Here is a 17,829-nt window from a genome sequence, read left to right as displayed (position 1 = left end):
GCTTTGATGGTGTTTCCTGCTTGGCAGGGGGTTGGACTGGATGGCCATTGTGATCGCTTCCAACTCTATGATTCTATATTGATATAGATAGAGGTAGAGATAGAGATAGAGATAGAGATTACCATATTCTTTTTCTATACTGGTGTGAAGAAATGATTTGTATTTAAAAAGTACTGCTGTCTCCAGGGTGGTTTTAAAGATCAGCACTGGGCATTTTCAGATTCAAGGATCCCTTTATTTACATTCATATCCTGCCTTTTGACACACTGTGGCTCAAGGCAGTTAATGACCAACAAGATAAAATACAGCATAGCTCAGTCCTATCAAACACAAAAGAGGATAAAACCAGCTATTTAACCACCAGTTAAAAGAGTAATGGCAGTAGATTTTTTTAAAAAAATCTGTTTGACAAGCCAAAGCCTTCATTGCAAAGAAGACTGTAATATATGTGTCAATTCAGCAGGATGATGATAGTAAATCACTGCCTGAAAAGTGAATGAGCTCAGCAAAAGTTTTCCTGGGGAAGGAAGAAGCAATTCTGTGGTACTTACTAATGTTGTGAACCTTCCTTCCTGTTTCCTCCGTATGGACTGATAATTCTTCTGAAAAACAGCACATTAAAAAAACACGCAATAAAACAAGTTTAAACAAGCAAACAAAAAACAGGGGGGAACCACTTGGGCAACTGTTTAGGGTGTGTGTGTCCCCCACGTCCTGCACTCCCCAGCAGGTTAAACTTGATGCTGATTCTGCTTAGGCGCCCTATACAAAATTGTGAACTACCGTATTTTCCGCTCCATAAGACGCACTTTTTCCCTCCTAAAAAAGAAGGGAAATGTCTGTGTGCGTCTTATGGAGCGAAGGCACTGGACGGCAGCGGGATCCCTCAAGTTGCCAACAGTGGCAGAGGGGCGGGGAAGGGACGAGCAGTCCGAAATCGGGCTGCTCCCCCCTCCGCCGCCGCCAACAGCAGCATTAATTCAGAATTTTTTCCCCTTGTTTTCCTCCTCTAAAAACGAAGTGTGTCTTATGGTCAGGTGCGTCTTATGGAGCGAAAAATACGGTTGGAGACAACTTCTTTTTTTAAGCGCCTGAAATACTTCCACTCCATTATAATTATTAGCCCTGGCAATGTAAATATTGCCGCTGTCATTTATGCAGACAGTGAAGTTATTCCTACATATTGTGCAGCACTGGGATGGCATAAATAGGTAGCAGTGCATTCTGACCTTAGCACTCCTTGTTTGCCCTGGGAGTTGTAGGATCTTTGACCCTTTGCTTTTAGCACGAAGAGCAAGAATCAAATCCAGTTCAGGCTGGGAAGACGTTTTGTAATTTCCGTTGCAAAATGAAACGACGACTTGCACAGTCCATCCTCATTCTGTTTCCTGAGAAAGGTACTGCTGTAGTCGCCTTGAATAACTGCAACCTGTTCTCGAGTCGTGACTCAAAGCAGCCGGGACATACCGTGCTTCTCATATTTTAAGACACCGTCTTATATTTATTTTTCCTCCAAAAAACACACCATGGCTTATTTTCAGGGGATGTCTTTTTTTTTTGTTAAGCTTTTTTATTTTTTACCGGTATTAAGCTTTCAGAGAGTTTTGCTGGGTCGGGCTCGGTGCGGCGCGCGCTGCTGCCCTTGCTGGCTCCCGCTGGGTTGGGACTCGGAGCTGCACGCGCTGCTGTCTTTGCCAGGTCCCGCTGGGTCGGGACTCAGCGCGGCGCGTGCTGCTGTCTTTGCTGGCTCCCGCTGGGTCGGGACTCGGCGCGGCGCACACTGCTGCCCTTGCCGGGTCCCGCTGGGTCGGGACTCGGCGCGGCGCACACTGCTGCCCTTGCCGGGTCCCGCTCAGTCGGGGCTCGGCGCTGTGCTGAGCCCCGACTGAACGGGACCCGGCAAAGACAGCAGCACGCGCCACGCCGAGTCCCGACCCAGCGGGAGCCAGCAAGGGCAGCAGCACGCGACGCGCCGAGTCCCGTTTCAATAGCTATTGCAACGTTTCAATAGCTTGCATCTTCATGCTGCTCATTCACATCAAACTATGGTTTGTTTTTAACTGTGCTTTGACATCCAAACCAGGCATTTTGGTGTATTTAGGAATAACTAATCTGATATTTCTGGGTACATACTCAGGATTGCTTAACTCACTCTGGTTTGGGTTTGTTAATGACCAAATTTCAGTTGCATGTCAGCAGTTGTGTTTGAATGTCATGTTAAAAGCATAGCTTACTATAGCATACTGTGATGGGAATGAGATGCAGGAAGTTCCTCCTTCCCTCCTTCTTCTCTGGCGATGCTTGGAGAAAAAAAAGGGCTTTTGCTTCTGTTTTTGACCAGCATTTCATCTGAGCTCAATAAACCCTGGTTAATCTGGGCACCACAGTTCAAGAAGGATACTGATAAGCTGGAACGTGTCCAGAAGAGGGCAACCAAAATGGTCAAAGGCCTGGAAACGATGCCTTATGAGGAACGGCTTAGGGAGCTGGGTATGTTTAGCCTGGAGAAGAGAAGGTTAAGGGGTGATATGATAACCATGTTCAAATATATAAAAGGATGTCATATAGAGGAGGGAGAAAGGTTGTTTTCTGCTGCTCCAGAGAAGCGGACACGGAGCAACGGATTCAAACTACAAGAAAGAAAATTCCACCTAAACATTAGGAAGAACTTCCTGACAGTAAGAGCTGTTCGGCAGTGGAATTTGCTGCCAAGGAGTGTGGTGGAGTCTCCTTCTTTGGAGGTCTTTAAGCAGAGGCTTGACAGCCATCTGTCAGGAATGCTTTGATGGTGTTTCCTGCTTGGCAGGGGGTTGGACTGGATGGCCCTTGTGGTCTCTTCCAACTCTATGATTCTATGATTCTATGATTCTATGATTCTATGAATCTGAATTACGGTTTGCATTAAACAAGCCAACTTCAAACAGTAGGTTATGAAGCTGACTTGTTTCAACCAAGTATAGCCAAGATTAGGGTTCATACCTAACCCTAAGCAGTGGCTAATCAAATATAGAAGTGAAAGTCTCTGTTGCAACTCTGGGGGAAGGGAAGTACATGAGGCTGTTTAACTGAATGGAAATCTACTGCTTAGTGAGATTTTTATAGTAACTTCTGCAGAGCTCCTACCATTGTACCTCTTCTACAACTTTTTGTTTTTAAAGGTATCTGCTCTGAGTCTACCTCTTCCTCCCAAAAAGTTGATTGGAAATATGGATCGTGAATTCATAGCTGAAAGACAGAAAGGACTGCAGAACTATCTCAATGCAATTACTTCCAATCACATACTGTCCAACTGTGAATTGGTAAAGAAATTTTTGGATCCAAACAATTACTCTGTAAACTACACTGGTGAGTAGGCTATTTTGAAATTTCTTTGTTTGTCTTCATTGGAAAGTCCTTCAGCCCAACAGTTAATAATAATAATAATAGATTATTCATACCCCGCCCATCTGGCTGGGTTTCCCCAGCCACTCTAGGCGGCTTCCAAATGAATATTAAAAACAATACAACATCATACATTAAAAACTTCCCTAAACACGGCCGCCTTCAGTTGTCTTTTAAAAGTAAAATAGTTGCTTATTGCCTTGACATCTTATGGGAGGGTGTTCCACAGGGTGGGTGCCACTATCGAGAAGGCCCTCTGTCTGGTTCCCTGTAACCTCACTTTTCGCAATGAGGGAACCACCAGAAGGCCCTCAGTGCTGGATCTCAGTGTCCGGGCTGAACGATGGGGGTGGAGATGCTCCTTCAGGTATACAGGACCGAGGCCGTTTAGGGCTTTAAAGGTCAGTACCAACACTTTGAATTGTGCTCGGAAACGTACTGGGAGCCAGTGTAAATCTCTCAGGACCGGTGTCATGTGGTCCCACTCCCAGTCACCAGTCTAGCTGCTGCATTCTGGATTAGTTGTAGTTTCCGGGTCACCTTCAAAGGTAGCCCCACGTAGAGCGCATTGCAGTAGTCCAAGCGGGAGATAACCAGAGCATGCGTCACTCTGGCGAGGCAGTCTGCAGGCAGGTAGGGTCTCAGCCTGCGTACCAGATGGAGCTGATAGACAGCCGCCCTGGACAGGAGGCTGGAGGACTTCACCCTTCTCCTTTTTGGGGGTTGGAGGATCAATCCACATTGCCACCATAGCCAAACTTTCACAGCTTCCCCCCACCCCCTATTTATCTGAGGGAATATTAGGACTACAGAAAGAGAACCCATACACTTCAAATCTAAACTAAGGAGCTGAAAAGCTTCCTGTTCTTTCTTCAGCCCACCACCTCATGGAAAAATGCCTGCCACAGTAGCAGCCGTGTCCTTGTTAGGCTGTTCTGCTTAAACATTTCACAGTCCAAGGCCTCATCTCCCACTGCGCACTTCTTTCATCCTTGGAGATGAAACACCTGAGCACAGTGGGGCAACGTGAGAACGGAATGTTGTTTTTAACTTTGATTTCCTCGGCTTCTTGCTACCTACTGTGATGCAACCTTCCATGCTGATTTACAGAATATTTGTCTTCATAGAAAACTGTAAACTAGGCACATGGCCATTTTTTGTGTGTGTGCACTAGAAGAAATGTAACGAAGAGCAAATATTCCAGACAAATGACAGAGAATATCCTTTTTGTAGGCTTAACAATGTTCTTGTAGATAAGAGAGACTTCTGAAGAGATTACAGCATCCTTGGTTGACTCTTACTTCATAGCCAACACGGCTACCTACCTGAAATTCTTACTTCATAGGTTAAATATATTTTTTTATTCAGCACATCTGATTTCACACATTATACAGATGCTTGTATCCTCCTTTTTTCAGTGCGCCCCTAACCCACCAACTCAGACCAGGGCCAGTCAAGAAGGGTAAGGTTATTTGGCCAGAACCTCAGATTTAGAAACTCGTTCACTTTGGGGCATTTGATAAGTTGCACAACTTGTTTTTGTGTGCATCACACACACACACACACACACACACACACACACACACACACACACTGTTCAGACCTGCAAATTTAAGCAAAAAGAAAGAAAGATGTGACATGGTAAAAAAAACGTTTTGGTTTTGGTTTTGGTTAATTAAAAAAGGTTTTGTTAATATTTATGAATATTTAAAATCTATCTGTTCTAATGGCAGAATATTTTGGTGTCTTACTTTATTTCCATGTGTCATGTTGTTGTTGCTAAGGACCTCAAAAGCCTGAAATGACCTAGGCCTCTCTGGTCCTCTAAGAGGGCCTCACACAGAAAGCTTACCAGGGTTGTTAGGTAAAGGTCCATCATGTCCAGTCGTGTCCGACTCTGGGGTTGCGGCGCTCATTTCGCTCTATAGGCCGAGGGAGCCGGCGTTTGTCCGCAGACAGCTTCCGGGTCATGTGGCCAGCATGAGAAAGCTGCTTCTGACGAACCAGAGCAGCGCACGGAAACGCCATTTACCTTCCCGCCGGAGCGGTCCCTATTTATCTACTTGCACTTTGGTGTGCTTTCGAACTGCTAGGTGGGCAGGAGCTGGGACCGAGCAACGGGAGCTCACCCCGCAGGGATTCGAACCGCTGACCTTCTGATCAGCAAGCCCTAGACTCTGTGGTTTAACCCACAGCGCCACCTGGGTTCCTCCCTGGTTAGACATTGACAATTAGGATTGCCGTTCCTGATTTCAACACCAGGCTACCATGAGAGAAAAAATATTTTATCTAGGGCAGGGCTGGGGAACCTGCGACTTTCCAGATATTATTGAACTCCAGCTCCCCCCATCCCTGTCAATCATCCCTTCTCTCTGGGACTGATGGGAGTTGTAGTCCAGCAATAGAACTGCAGGTTCCTCACTCCTGATCTAGGGACGCCTCTTCTTAAATAGAGTGTTTTAGTCTTTGTTGAGTTTTGCGCTCATGGAAGCCTACCAACAGCCTCTTTTTGGTGGTGGGGTTGTCACCTGTTATACCCATATAAAATATTTACTTTGTGGTGCCTAGTACTCTGGTTTTAAATAAAATCCCAGGAAGTGTGTGTATTTAAGTTGTGGGAAAGAACCCTCTTAGGAGACACCCTCTCTTGTGCAAAACGTTATAAGGCAGGCATCCCCAAACTGCGGCCCTCCAGATGTTTTGGCCTACAACTCCCATGATCCCTAGCTAACAGGACCAACGGTCGGGGAAGATGGGAATTGTAGTCCAAAACATCTGGAGGGCCGAAGTTTGGGGGTGCCTGTTATAAGGCAACAGCTTCACCACTGACACTTGTTCATATGTGTACCTGACGGCCACCCAAAATTCTCTTTGCAGAGATTGCCTTACAGCACGTTTCGATGTTCTTTCGGTCAGAGCCAAAGTGGGAAGTGGTGGAACCGCTAAAGGACATCGGTAAGAGTTTTTTTGCTCACTATGTAAAGCGATTGTGCCACAAACCACAGAAATGTGCTGTCGGCTTATCCAACCCAATTGAGTATCCTCTGAATAGCAGCAGCAGCAGCATCCCATTCCAAGGTCTAAGGGCCAAAACTAGACATGATACCTTCATGCAAATATCAGGCACGCAGAGGGATTTTGTTCTCTGCCGTGGTCCAATTACACTAATGGAAGCATTATTTGCAATGTAAACAAGGGGCAGAGGTCAGGGTTAAATCCCTCTACTCTTCCCTCCTAGTCTTGATCCAGATTGCCCCGCTTCATGCCTTCTGTTTACTTGAAAATAATAATCATGCAGTTGCTAATTTAGTCCTCTGGTTTAGCCTTCCGTAAAAGCTTTTTCCAGCCTTCTGAGTGGTAATGGCAGAGACTGAATCTGGGCCCTTTTCATGTGCCGTGTCACCTTGACCATTAAAGCCTTGACCGTTTAATACTTGTGTCATATATTAAGTTGGCGGTGATCAAACTGTGGAGCCTGATATGTTTCTGGATTGGTTCCCCCTCTTTTCCAGACGTTTACCGCTGTGTGTCAGAAAACACTGCTACAGTTTGAGGCCCTTTTCAAGAGACAGACTTCCCCCCTCCCTCGGTTATGCTTAAATTTTATTCAAATGCACATTCCATGCACACACCTCTATATTAACATTTAAAACTTGAAAATGAATTAGAAAGTTTGTTTCATGTAAACTTCTGATTCTTTGCATTTTCTGTTGTAGACGAGGAAAGCAAGGCTTGAGAGATAGTTTCCACAAGTGGCTTTTGAAAAGTGGAAGTGAGTTTATACGTAGGGTGTGTCCCACTTCAGAATATTTAGAGAGAACCAGTGAGGTTTTTTTCTTTAAAAAAATGTTTAGGGTTACTCTCATTTTGACTCAAAAAATCACCATTTTATAGTTCAAATCGGGGAAAATAAATACAGTAAATGGACAAAAGGACAAAGATTCACAAAATGTTTAGGGGTATGTGTACCCCTGTGCCCCCCCCCGAAAAAAGCACTGAGTAACACAAGTAACCAAAATATTAATTTTTAGGGACACCTCCCCCCACAATTTAATGCAATAGTGCATTTGTACAGCTGACAGTGAAAAGTCCCTTTCCCTTTCATTTGAGACAGTGAAACAATGAGATCATATTGGAACGGACTTTCCGAACTAATTGGTGTTTATAGAAAACGCAGAATTGCTGCAGGAGAAATGGGGCCATGTTGGGTGCACGCCTGGCCAATCTGCTTATCTGAACGTGGCTTGTGTAGAAAATGAAAACCCTGATTTGGCAACTTCAGTCAAACTATTGGTAATCACGTGGCTGCTTTCTTTTTTAGGGTGGAGGATACGGAAGAAATATTTCTTAATGAAGATTAAAAATCAACCAAAGGAGCGGCTAGCGTTGAGCTGGGCAAGTTTCACTTTTGGGGAGTTCTGTCATCTCCAGTTTCCTAATTTCTTCCTTTTTGACCGTACTTCTACATAATGCAGTTTTTAGTAACTACCTCACTGTAGTGAAGATACCATGAAACTTTAGGAGTACCATGACATAAACTGGGGTAGAGCAGAATGAGGACAACCAGCATGCGGCCCCAGCAGAGATCTCTGCCCCAAGGCTCATGCAATCTGCGACTCATACAGCCCACCAGCCTGTGGGGAACAGCAAAACAAATCTTATAGGGTTAATACAGAGATTTCTTTCCACTCTGACCTGTTGCCTTGAATGTCCATCAATGGCTCAATGTAACCAAGACTTTGAATCAAGGAAGCAGTTACTCAGCACAGAAGCCAAGATGACAAAAGAAGACCACTTCTACGACATCCACCCCTTCTAATAATGCAGATAGGTCCTAAAAGTAAACACGAGAAGTACCACTCCCATCAGCCCATCACCCATTCCCACCACCCTCTGTATATATATAAGGGCCTGACACTTCTGTTTCCAGTGTATCTGAAGAAGTGTGCATGCACACGAAAGCTCATACCAAAATAAAAACTTAGTTGGTCTTTAAGGTGCTACTGAAGGAATTTTTTTATATTTTTTATCTGGAGGGCACTGTGCTGGCTGCCATTGTGGTGCTTCAGTTATAGTGTGTGCCTATTTTTGTAATCAGCGTGTGGTGTTTTTGTTTTTTGTTTTGTCATTTTGAATAACGTAGTCATTGTATTTCCAGGCTGACCTGGGCCCTGACAAGTACCTGTCTGACAAAGATCTTCAGTGCGCTGTGAAACTCCTTTCTTCTTGTTCTGTGAGTAGTTTCTTTAATTATTACTTTTAATCCACGTGCTTCCATTGGTCCAACACAAAACTTCACAAAAGTCAATAGTGCATAGAGGTGGCCGTATCCCATCTTGATTTCAAAGCTTGGCCTCTGGGCTACCTACCACCCATGCATCGTTCTTAAACTGGATGGGCATTTAAAGTGGTTTTCATTAGCTGTGAAACTCCCTGTCACAGCCGGCTAGGAGTTTATTTTGAGCATTCTCTTTTTGTTAAGAAAATAAAAGAAATACAGTGGTACCTCGACTTACGAACGACTTGACAACCAAATTTTTCGACTTACGAATGGGGCAAATGGCAGCGCGCTTACGAATGTCTCGACATCCGAAAGGAAACTGCGGCGGTTTTAGATAGGGATTTTTCGACTTACGAATTTTTAGTTAAGGTTGCTTCGACTTACGAATTTTTCCGTTTCCAATGCATTCCTATGGGAAATCGCGTTTCCAGTGGCGCTTTTCGACTCACGAATTTTTCGACCTACGAAGGTGCCTTCGGAACGGATTAAATCCGTAAGTCGAGGCACCACTGTACATTTTATTGCAGGTTTTGTTTCTTGCGTTTTGTTTTTTTAATATGCTCTTATTACAATATTTTCTTGGGTAACAGTAGAACAGGCTTCCTCAACCTCAGCCCTCCAGATGTTTCGAGGCTACAATTTACATCATCCCTTGACCACTGGTCCTGCTAGCTAGGGATCCTGGGAGTTGTAGGCCAAAAACATCTGGAGGACCGAGGTTGAGGAAGCCTGCAGTAGAACATACAGAGTCCCTGTTTTCAAGTCATAAACTCCATCATATTCAGAGAACGAGTCATTTCTGTTATAGGCAATATGGGATTGAGGGAAAAGAGAAGTAGGAAGGGGGGGCAGTAAAAGTTCATTGCTCTCCCCATTTGGGATCCCCAGCAACTGGCAATTCTGCCTTTCAACGTGAAGGTGAAACATAGCCATCTTGTCTAGTAGCCATTAAAAAAGCTGCATTGAAGACTTGTGCATGTTTATTCAAAAGCAAACCCCACTGTGTTAATGGGGATTTTAACTGTGTGGATTGGGTAAAATAAGGTATGCAACCATAAGCTCTACAGGAACAAAACAAGTTTATTTGTGAGCTAATTTGTGCAAACAAATGAGCTACCGTCATGGTTTCATCCCAAACACCATGTGCAATAGTAACCTTGTAAGCCCTTCTCTTTTATCACTTTAGGCGTTAGGTACTTATTTACAATGCAATAGAAGCTCCTGAGAGTGTTGTTTGGTTTATCCATGTAAGCAAACACATTTCAGAGTTGCCACAAAAAAACAAACAAACTGATTGTCATGTTCAAAATTTGAACAAAAGTAAAGGTCTCTGCTGGGAAACGCTCATCCTTTAAATGTGAGTAATTGGTCGTGCACAAATTTGTCTAGAACACACAGCAGTGTTTTTGCCAGCACATATAGGGACCCAGGTGGCACATAGGGACCCAGGTGGCGCTGTGGGTTAAACCACAGAGTCTAGGGCTTGCTGATCAGAAGGTCGGCGGTTCGAATCCCTGCAACAGGGTGAGCTCCCGTTGCTCGGTCCCAGCTCCTGCCCACCTAGCAGTTCGAAAGCACATCAAAGTGCAAGTAGATAAATAGGGACCGCTCCGGCGGGAAGGTAAACGGTGTTTCCGTGCGCTGCTCTGGTTCACCAAAAGCAGCTTTGTCATGCTGGCCACATGACACGGAAGTTGTCTGCGGACAAACACCGGCTCCCTTGGCCTATAGAGCGAGATGAGCGCCGCAACCCCAGAGTCGGACACGACTGGACCTGATGGTCAGGGGCCCCTTTACCTTTACCTATCTCTTTTGAGCAGGCTGTGGTGTTTGCTGCATACTGGGGACGGGGACGGGGACTGATCATGCAACAATCTTCTTGAATTACCGTGTGCAGGATGTGCCTGGAACTTGGTCATGTGAAGGAGTCAGTCATGTTTGGTACAATGAATGTTCAACAAAATCAGGGGTGTGTTATCGAGCAACAGACTTGCTGAGTAAAGCCCCGTTCAGACTGTCATCTTAATCATCCCTTCCCACAACCTGGTGCCTTCCAGATTTTCTTGACCATGAGGTTGAAAGGACTCCATATTCCCCATCACTGGTTTAGATCACTGTGAAGACCGTACTTGCACATTGAACTTGGTGGGACTTAGGATCAGAATGTTAGACAACTTAAATGTGTTCTCTCCCTTTTTTAAAAAAACAGCATCCCTATATTTACAAAGTCACTTTTGCAATGGCCAATGAATCTTCTGCACTGGTAATAAGACCCTTCAGCGAAAAAGGAACACTCAAAGACCTGATATATAAGGTAGGGTTAAGTATACTCTCGGGGGCATAATGTTTTCAAGGTACATAAGTAACATGGACTTGACGTATTTGCAGAGCGTATTTTTTTAGGTCTGCAACATTGAATAAATTGAAAGAACAATTTTGCTTGCATGTTATATATATATATATATATATATATATATATAGAGAGAGAGAGAGAGAGAGAGAGAGAGAGAGAGAGAGAGAGAGAGAGTGTGTGTGTGTGTGTGTGTGTGTGTATCCATAATAACTGGACAGCAGATTTTTACAACATAGTATGGTGTATATTCCAGTATTCTTTTTAACGAAGTTCTTATAAGTGCCAAGCACCAAGCTAAGAGGCATTTTTGGCATTTTCAACTTTTCTCTCTTACACACAAGGGGGATGGGGTGTTCCTCTTCTAAGATGTTGCTTGCTATAAGACCTGCATCTAAAATCAAGGGAAACGATGCCTTGCTTCAGAAGTATTGTTTTACTCACATGCAAACGTAATTACTTAGGATTGTATCCAACTCAAGTTCTACTCGAGAGTGGATCCATTGAAATGATGCACCCAAGTTGGTCATGTCCATTAATTTCATTAGGTCTACTCTTAGCAGGACTATCATTGGACACAACCCTTAGACGGCAACTCATGTGATTAATTGCCTAAAGGTTTCTTTAATCAGGGGCCTGCCCTAATATTTTCTTAGTGCATGCAAAGGAAAAAAATACTTTTTAAGAATTGAAATGCCTTGCGCTGATGTGATAACTTCTGTGATGTTTGAGATTAAAAACAAAACGGCTGTCACGATTATTACAGGCGAAGCCAAAAGATCCGTTTCTGAAGAAGTACTGCAACCCAAAGAAAATTCAAGGTCTTGAACTTCAGCAAATTAAAACGTTCGGCAGACAGATTCTAGAGGTACAGGATTTATTATTATTGTCAAAAATAGATTTGCAGTTTAGGCAGACAATCCACTTGAAGATCTAAACGGCAACGAAAAGTGTATCTGGAACCCAACTCAGCTGTTAATGTTTTTCCATGTGTGCTAGAAATGTCACATTGGAATGCAAAATCCAAATGAATTTCCCAGAGGAAATGGGTGAGGTATGACTGACTGTATGCATGCATGCATGCATGCATGTAGGTAGGTAGGTAGGTAGGTAGGTAGAGGAGACTCCAGCCTTGCTTGCATTTTGTTCCTGTAAAATGTTCCTGGGGTGCAGGTGCAAAGCAGCTATCCAGCACACCTCACCTGGGAAAGGGACCCACTTTTTGCCATATGGAAGTCAATCTGTTTTGAAAGAAGCAGTCACTCAATACATGCATGGACCATTTTGAGTCCACGACTCCCATGTCCAACTACATTCTTTCTGTGTCACCCCTTTGGGGCTCATTCAGGAGCTCAGTTACGTCACCCCTTGCCTGCAGAGCTGGCAGCCTCTCGCCCTTTTTCGGACGCCCTCCCTTGTGAAGGGCTCCCTCAGACTCCTCTCCTTGGGAGTCCTCCGGGCAGCTGCTGCTACCACCCCTGGTCTCTGAGCTGCTCCGCCCCCCACCCCAAAAAGAGGTGCCTCTTCACACTGCCCCACAGGGGCCTGGGACTTGTTTGTCCATTCCCAACAGCAAGGGTTGGCAGACTGGCTAGCTGGGCTCCCTCATCCACTTGCTTGCTTACTCCAGGGCCATCTCAGCTCCTGGCAACCAGCACTCCCTGGCCAGCCCCAGAGGCACCATTCTCCTGGGGAGCTTGTATCCAGGGCAGCTGCAGCAAACAGCTGTGGAAGCCTTGGGGAGGCAGAGATGCAAGAGGGCATCAGAGGAGGGAGGGAAGGAAAGAGGGCCAGAGGGCCAGTGTTGCCCGCGGCACCCCTGACCATCATTCACGCCACACTGGTTGGAAACCACTACCTAAGATCACTGGAAGTGTGCTAGGTGCAGTACGTGGCCCAAAAATGCAAAATGTGTGGGAATGTTCAGGGTGGCAGGAGAGGTTATATTGTTTATTAATATCCTTCCTAACTTGCCCTAGCAAGTTCCTTATGGTAGCAGAGTTACATTCCCCTTCTCACGCACGGCAGAAAGCTGCTTGCAGGCTCATTAGAACCTCTTACTATTATGCAATTCAGTCTGCCTCAGATTGAATTGTACGTTCCTGGTAAGTTCCCTCGAATCCCTATTAAAAGAATAAAGACACCACAATCCTATTCATAGTCAACAAAAAGTAAGTTTACTCACATTCAGGCAGTACACAGTATCAATCCTGAAGGCAGGCTTAAAGACTCAAAGTTACAAATAGCAACATGTGGATTTACCCCATATGGGGGTCAGTCGCTGTGCTGCTGTTGGCTGCAAGTTAACAGAGCAGTGCAGACAAAAGGAGAAAGAGAAAAAAGGGGGGTGGGAGCTGCGTGACTCGTCCTTTTGTTACCTGGACAGGTAAGGTCACACCCACCTCTGGTCACATGCAAGAGGAAGGATGCTCCAGGCCAGGAGGAAGAGGAAGTTTCGACTGGCTGGACCAAACATTCCCTTGCATGTCCACTCTAGCATTACAAGGAATGTTGTACTTGACTGCTACCCGTGGATCACATCCCACAAAATGCAGATGTGCACCTTGTGAGTTTGAGGTGGCTTGAGAAGAGAAGGAAGGTATTTAAGCAAGTTATTGACAGAATGGGAAGAAACTGAGATGTAGCATCTGAAACGGGGGGAAGGGCTATTTGATAGTAATAACAGATGCATCAAAGGTGGGTGGGCATGGGAAGTGTGAATAGGGCTTGTACCCATCACAGAATGAAATCCCCCAATTAATGCTCTTTGGGATGTGTGGGAGGGTGTGGGATACATCCTTGAACAGCCGCTGTCGATCTTGCCAAGGGAATTAATTTCCTCAAACTAAAACATCTATGTGTTTGGTCTCCCAGGTCTTAAAGTTCTTGCACGAAAAAGGATTTCCATACGGCCACCTCCATGCTTCCAATGTCATGATGGACGGGGACACATGCAGGTTACTGGATTTGGAGAATTCGCTGCTGGGGCTCCCCTCCTTCTACCGGTCCTACTTCACACAGTTCCGCAAAATTAATGTACGTCGAGGCAAGCATCTTTGTGTGTGGGAATCCGTTATAGATGTCATACCTTGCAATAGTTGCCTTATTTAAAAAGAAAAGCTTTTCAGTAATGCTACAAGAGAAGCTTCATAGAAAGATGTTTAAAGGATGTTTGGAAACACAGCAATATGTTTTTTCGGTTTGTTACAAGAGCTAGTTAGCACTTCTTCTTCTTTTTGGAAAGAAGAGGAGGAGAAATGGAGGCTGGCACCAAAAACCAGAAGGGAGAAACCCCTGACACGTTCTGATTTTGTTTTCCTAGAGGGAAAGGGAGAACAATAAGCCAATTCTGAAATGCTGAAACCTTGCAGTACGTAGTTGGCTTTTTCAGATGAATATTATATTGCGCAATAAATGTACAGTTGCTACTCCTTTGCTACAGTGTCTTTTCTCCAAAGAAAGGCATTTGTGGTACCTTGGAACACAGTGGTACCTTGGAAGTTGAATGGAATCTGTTCTGGAAATCCATTTGACTTCCAAATCGTTCAGAAACCAAGGAGCTGCTTCCGATTGGCTGCAGGAAGCTCCTGCAGCCAATCAGAAGTCACGGAAGTCATGTCGGATGTTCGGGTTCCAGAGAACTTTTAAAAACCGGAACAATCACTTCCAGTTTTTGATTGTTCGGGAGCCAAAACGTTCGACTCCCAAGGCAATTGAAAACCAAGGTACAACTGTATTGTAGTACTGGTGCTGTAAACTTGTGAGTAGAGTACCAATGGAATATCCTGGAGGGGGTGGGGTCTTGTTTTATCACTTGGAAAAGCTCCCCTCTCTATTATAATGTGAAACTTAACATCACTTATCCGATGAGATCTCTGCCATATCGGTACTCCAGAAAATACCTCGTAGGACAAGCTGGATCTTACGGCTTTCAAAAATTGTTACCTAGTTGTTCTGAGTTTGCTCGAGACATGAACTTGCAATATAAGCAGTCAGCAGAGAGGCTGTATTGCGTCTGTCCCAAATCACAATCCCCTAAACTTGCTAATCCTCCTGTGGCTCGATCTTAACCCATGCCTGCTCAGAAGTAAGTCCTGTTGGACAGACTCCCAGGTAAGTGTGCAAAGGAATGTAGCCTTAATTCATGTAATTCATGCTTGCAGTTGGCGGTTATTCATTTTGCAGCAAGTAGACGCAGGAAGTAAACATTTGTTACAAGCACAGCATCGGTGATGCCAAAGGAGAGGTGTGTTCACGTGATAAATCACATCCATATTTTAGCAAGCTGTTTCTGTTCGGGTTTTTGCTGAGTCAGTAGCATAAAACACCATCAGATTGCTTCTTCACACAATCGACTCTAGGTCAAACTAATAACATTTGGCAGAAAGCCAAGGTCTGCTTCTACCTTAGAAACAGCGTTTCTATTGGTTGAGGTTCAACACTGAGACTTGTTATCTGTGAAAGCCAGTTCAGTATGTGTGTGGTGAGTGTAGGAGAGAAAGTGCTGTATCGGTTGAGAGAGAGACAGAGAGGAGAGGATTTATTTTGCTTTGCTTTGTATATAGAAACTCTGTTTTTCTTTTCTTTTAATAAATCCTGTAAATAGTTTATTCTGCGTCCAGACGTCTAGTCATTTCAGTTACCGCCAGAAGCTTCCGGAAAAACCTGCACAAACTCTGCTGTGTTCAGGCTGCAGTCACACCTGACACTTAAAAACTCTAAGAGTTTCTCCCTCCCATTTCGTTTCGCAGACTTTAGAAAGTGTCGATGTGCATTGCTTTGGTCACTTGCTGTACGAAATGACCTACGGGAGACCCCCAGACTCTGTTCCAGTGGACAGCTTCCCCCCTGCACCATCCACGTCTGTAGGTGAGTGAACTGCTCGAAGCAACATTTCAGCTTAGTTCAAGCGGGAAAATGGATTGTTCGCATTAAGGCTGAGCGTCTACATTTCTCACCTTCAACTTAGCTTCTGTATTTCTCACCCCTCCAGTAACTGTACTGGAATCCATTATTTCTCCCGAAGCCATGAAGAACGGCATGCCAACAGTCTCCCGGCTCTTACAAATGCCGTAAGTCCCTCTTTGTTCACTCTGTACAGGCTTGTTGTTGTTGTTTAGTCGTCTTAGTCGTGTTCGACTCTCCGTGACCCCGTGAACCAGAGCATGCCTTGGAAACTCCCACTTTCTCCTCAAAGCTTCTCCTTTTTTAGGTCCATGGAGCTTTCTTGGCAAAATACTGGAGTGGTTTGCCAGTTCCTTCTCCAGGTGGATCCCATTTAGTCTAAACTCTTGGCTATGTGACCTGTCTGTCTTGGGTGGCCCTGCACGGCATAGCTCATAGCTTCTTGGAGTTATTCAAGCCCCTTCGCTACGACAATGCAGTGATCCATGAAGGGGCTGTACAGGCTAGTAGTCACTCCTAACTGGCTTTGAGTGACTCACTTGGTCATGGAACCAAACGTTTGAACGTCTGCTATACAGTGGTACCTCTGGTTACGAACTTAATTCGTTCTGGAGGTCCGTTCTTAACCTGAAACGGTTCTTAACACTTTAGCTAATGGGGCCTCACGCCGCCGCTGCACGATTTCTGTTCTCACCCTCAGGAAAAGTTCTTAACCCGAGGTACTACTTCCTGGAGTAGTAGTAACCCAAAGTGTTTTTTGAAAGTTGCTTTGTTCGCTGTGTCAAACCACATTTTGTGGGGTGGTTCCTGGGATCACGGAGTAGGTTTTCGTCTATCCGGATACAGTAGGACGCCTTTTTGAGTCAAGGTGGTGGACTGAACCTTTTGAAATGGCACTGGCTTTGACCACTATTTTAAAAACTGCAATTTTTTTTTCATTTCCTAGAATTTCTGAGCAACACTGGGTAGGAGGCTGCTGTCTCCTGTATCGCGGCTAAGGCTGGCTCCTTGGAATATGATTTAGTCATTGCACGGCAAGCTATTTTTGCGAAGCAGCTCCTTACCTAGTTGCACTAGTTTCTGCTAAGCCACTGGAGACTTGAGTTGAAAGGAGCTGTTTCACCCATCTACCTTGCCATATGGAGCTTAATCCAATTACAGTGGTGCCTCGCTAGACGAATTTAATTCGTTCCACGGGTCTTTTCTTATAACGAAAAATTCGTCTAGCGAATCCCATAGGAATGCATTGAAATTTTTTATGAATTTTTTTTTTGCCCATAGGAACGCATTAATTGAATTTCAATTCATCTAGCGTGAATTTTTCATAAAATGAATTCTTCTAGCGAGGCAACGTCCGCTCGAAAAATAATTTCGTTAAGCGAAAATTTCGTTAAGCAGGGCATTCGTTAAGCGAGGCACCACTGTAGCTCCAGTTCCTATTAGTCCAAGTGTAAAATTAAAATCAACAACAACCCAGCAGTTAGGTAGGGTGGTGCTTGCTGGCTGGCTTTTGAATGTGCATTTTCTGTTTGTTTTTTTATTTCAGGTTATTCAGTGATGTCCTTTTAACAAATTCAGAAAAAACACAGTTTAAGGTACAGTTGAATTACATTGATGGCAATTTGCTTTTAATAGTATATTTTATCTAGCCGTCCATTCCCAACTTTTCAGTCCCTGACACATTGCTACCTCCCCCTGGCACCCCCTCCCCCTAAACCCAACAGACTTTTTAGAGAATATCTGCATGAATGCCATTTTAGAAAGATTAGTCTCTGTCACCAAGCTGTGGGCCTTTTTCTTTTTGCACATCAGATCCCCACTAAGTTAAAAGAAGCATTGAAGATTGCCAAAGAAAGCATAGAGAAAAGACTAGTAGAAGAACAGAAACAGGTAAGTTTTGAACCTCTTTCCA

The 17,829-nt window shown here is 44.5% G+C and overlaps 1 protein-coding gene across 10 annotated transcripts in view; it reads left to right on the top strand.

The window, feature by feature from the left end:
• Window positions 1–17,829, top strand: part of PXK (PX domain containing serine/threonine kinase like) — a 49,243-nt gene that overhangs the window by 18,960 nt on the left and 12,454 nt on the right. For 6 of the 10 annotated variants that reach the window (XM_060271281.2, XM_088662625.1, XM_060271280.2 and 3 more), the window contains exons 4-14: window positions 3,159–3,345; window positions 6,259–6,336; window positions 7,703–7,776; window positions 8,540–8,614; window positions 10,872–10,976; window positions 11,779–11,880; window positions 13,887–14,048; window positions 15,764–15,881; window positions 16,006–16,084; window positions 17,464–17,512; window positions 17,730–17,807. In XM_060271281.2, the coding sequence (XP_060127264.2) occupies window positions 3,159–3,345; window positions 6,259–6,336; window positions 7,703–7,776; window positions 8,540–8,614; window positions 10,872–10,976; window positions 11,779–11,880; window positions 13,887–14,048; window positions 15,764–15,881; window positions 16,006–16,084; window positions 17,464–17,512; window positions 17,730–17,807 (1,107 nt within the window). The remainder of the gene's footprint in view (window positions 1–3,158; window positions 3,346–6,258; window positions 6,337–7,702; window positions 7,777–8,539; window positions 8,615–10,871; window positions 10,977–11,778; window positions 11,881–13,886; window positions 14,049–15,763; window positions 15,882–16,005; window positions 16,085–17,463; window positions 17,513–17,729; window positions 17,808–17,829) is intronic. The other 4 variants (XM_088662628.1, XM_088662627.1, XM_088662626.1 and 1 more) reach the window with 1 other exon arrangement.

This window comes from Zootoca vivipara, chromosome 2 (genome assembly GCF_965207765.1).
Source record: "Zootoca vivipara chromosome 2, rZooViv2.hap1.1, whole genome shotgun sequence".
In the NCBI taxonomy this organism is placed as follows: domain Eukaryota; kingdom Metazoa; phylum Chordata; class Lepidosauria; order Squamata; family Lacertidae; genus Zootoca; species Zootoca vivipara.
Note: the sequence above shows the minus strand (reverse complement) of the source record. Positions and strands in the feature narration are given on the sequence as shown.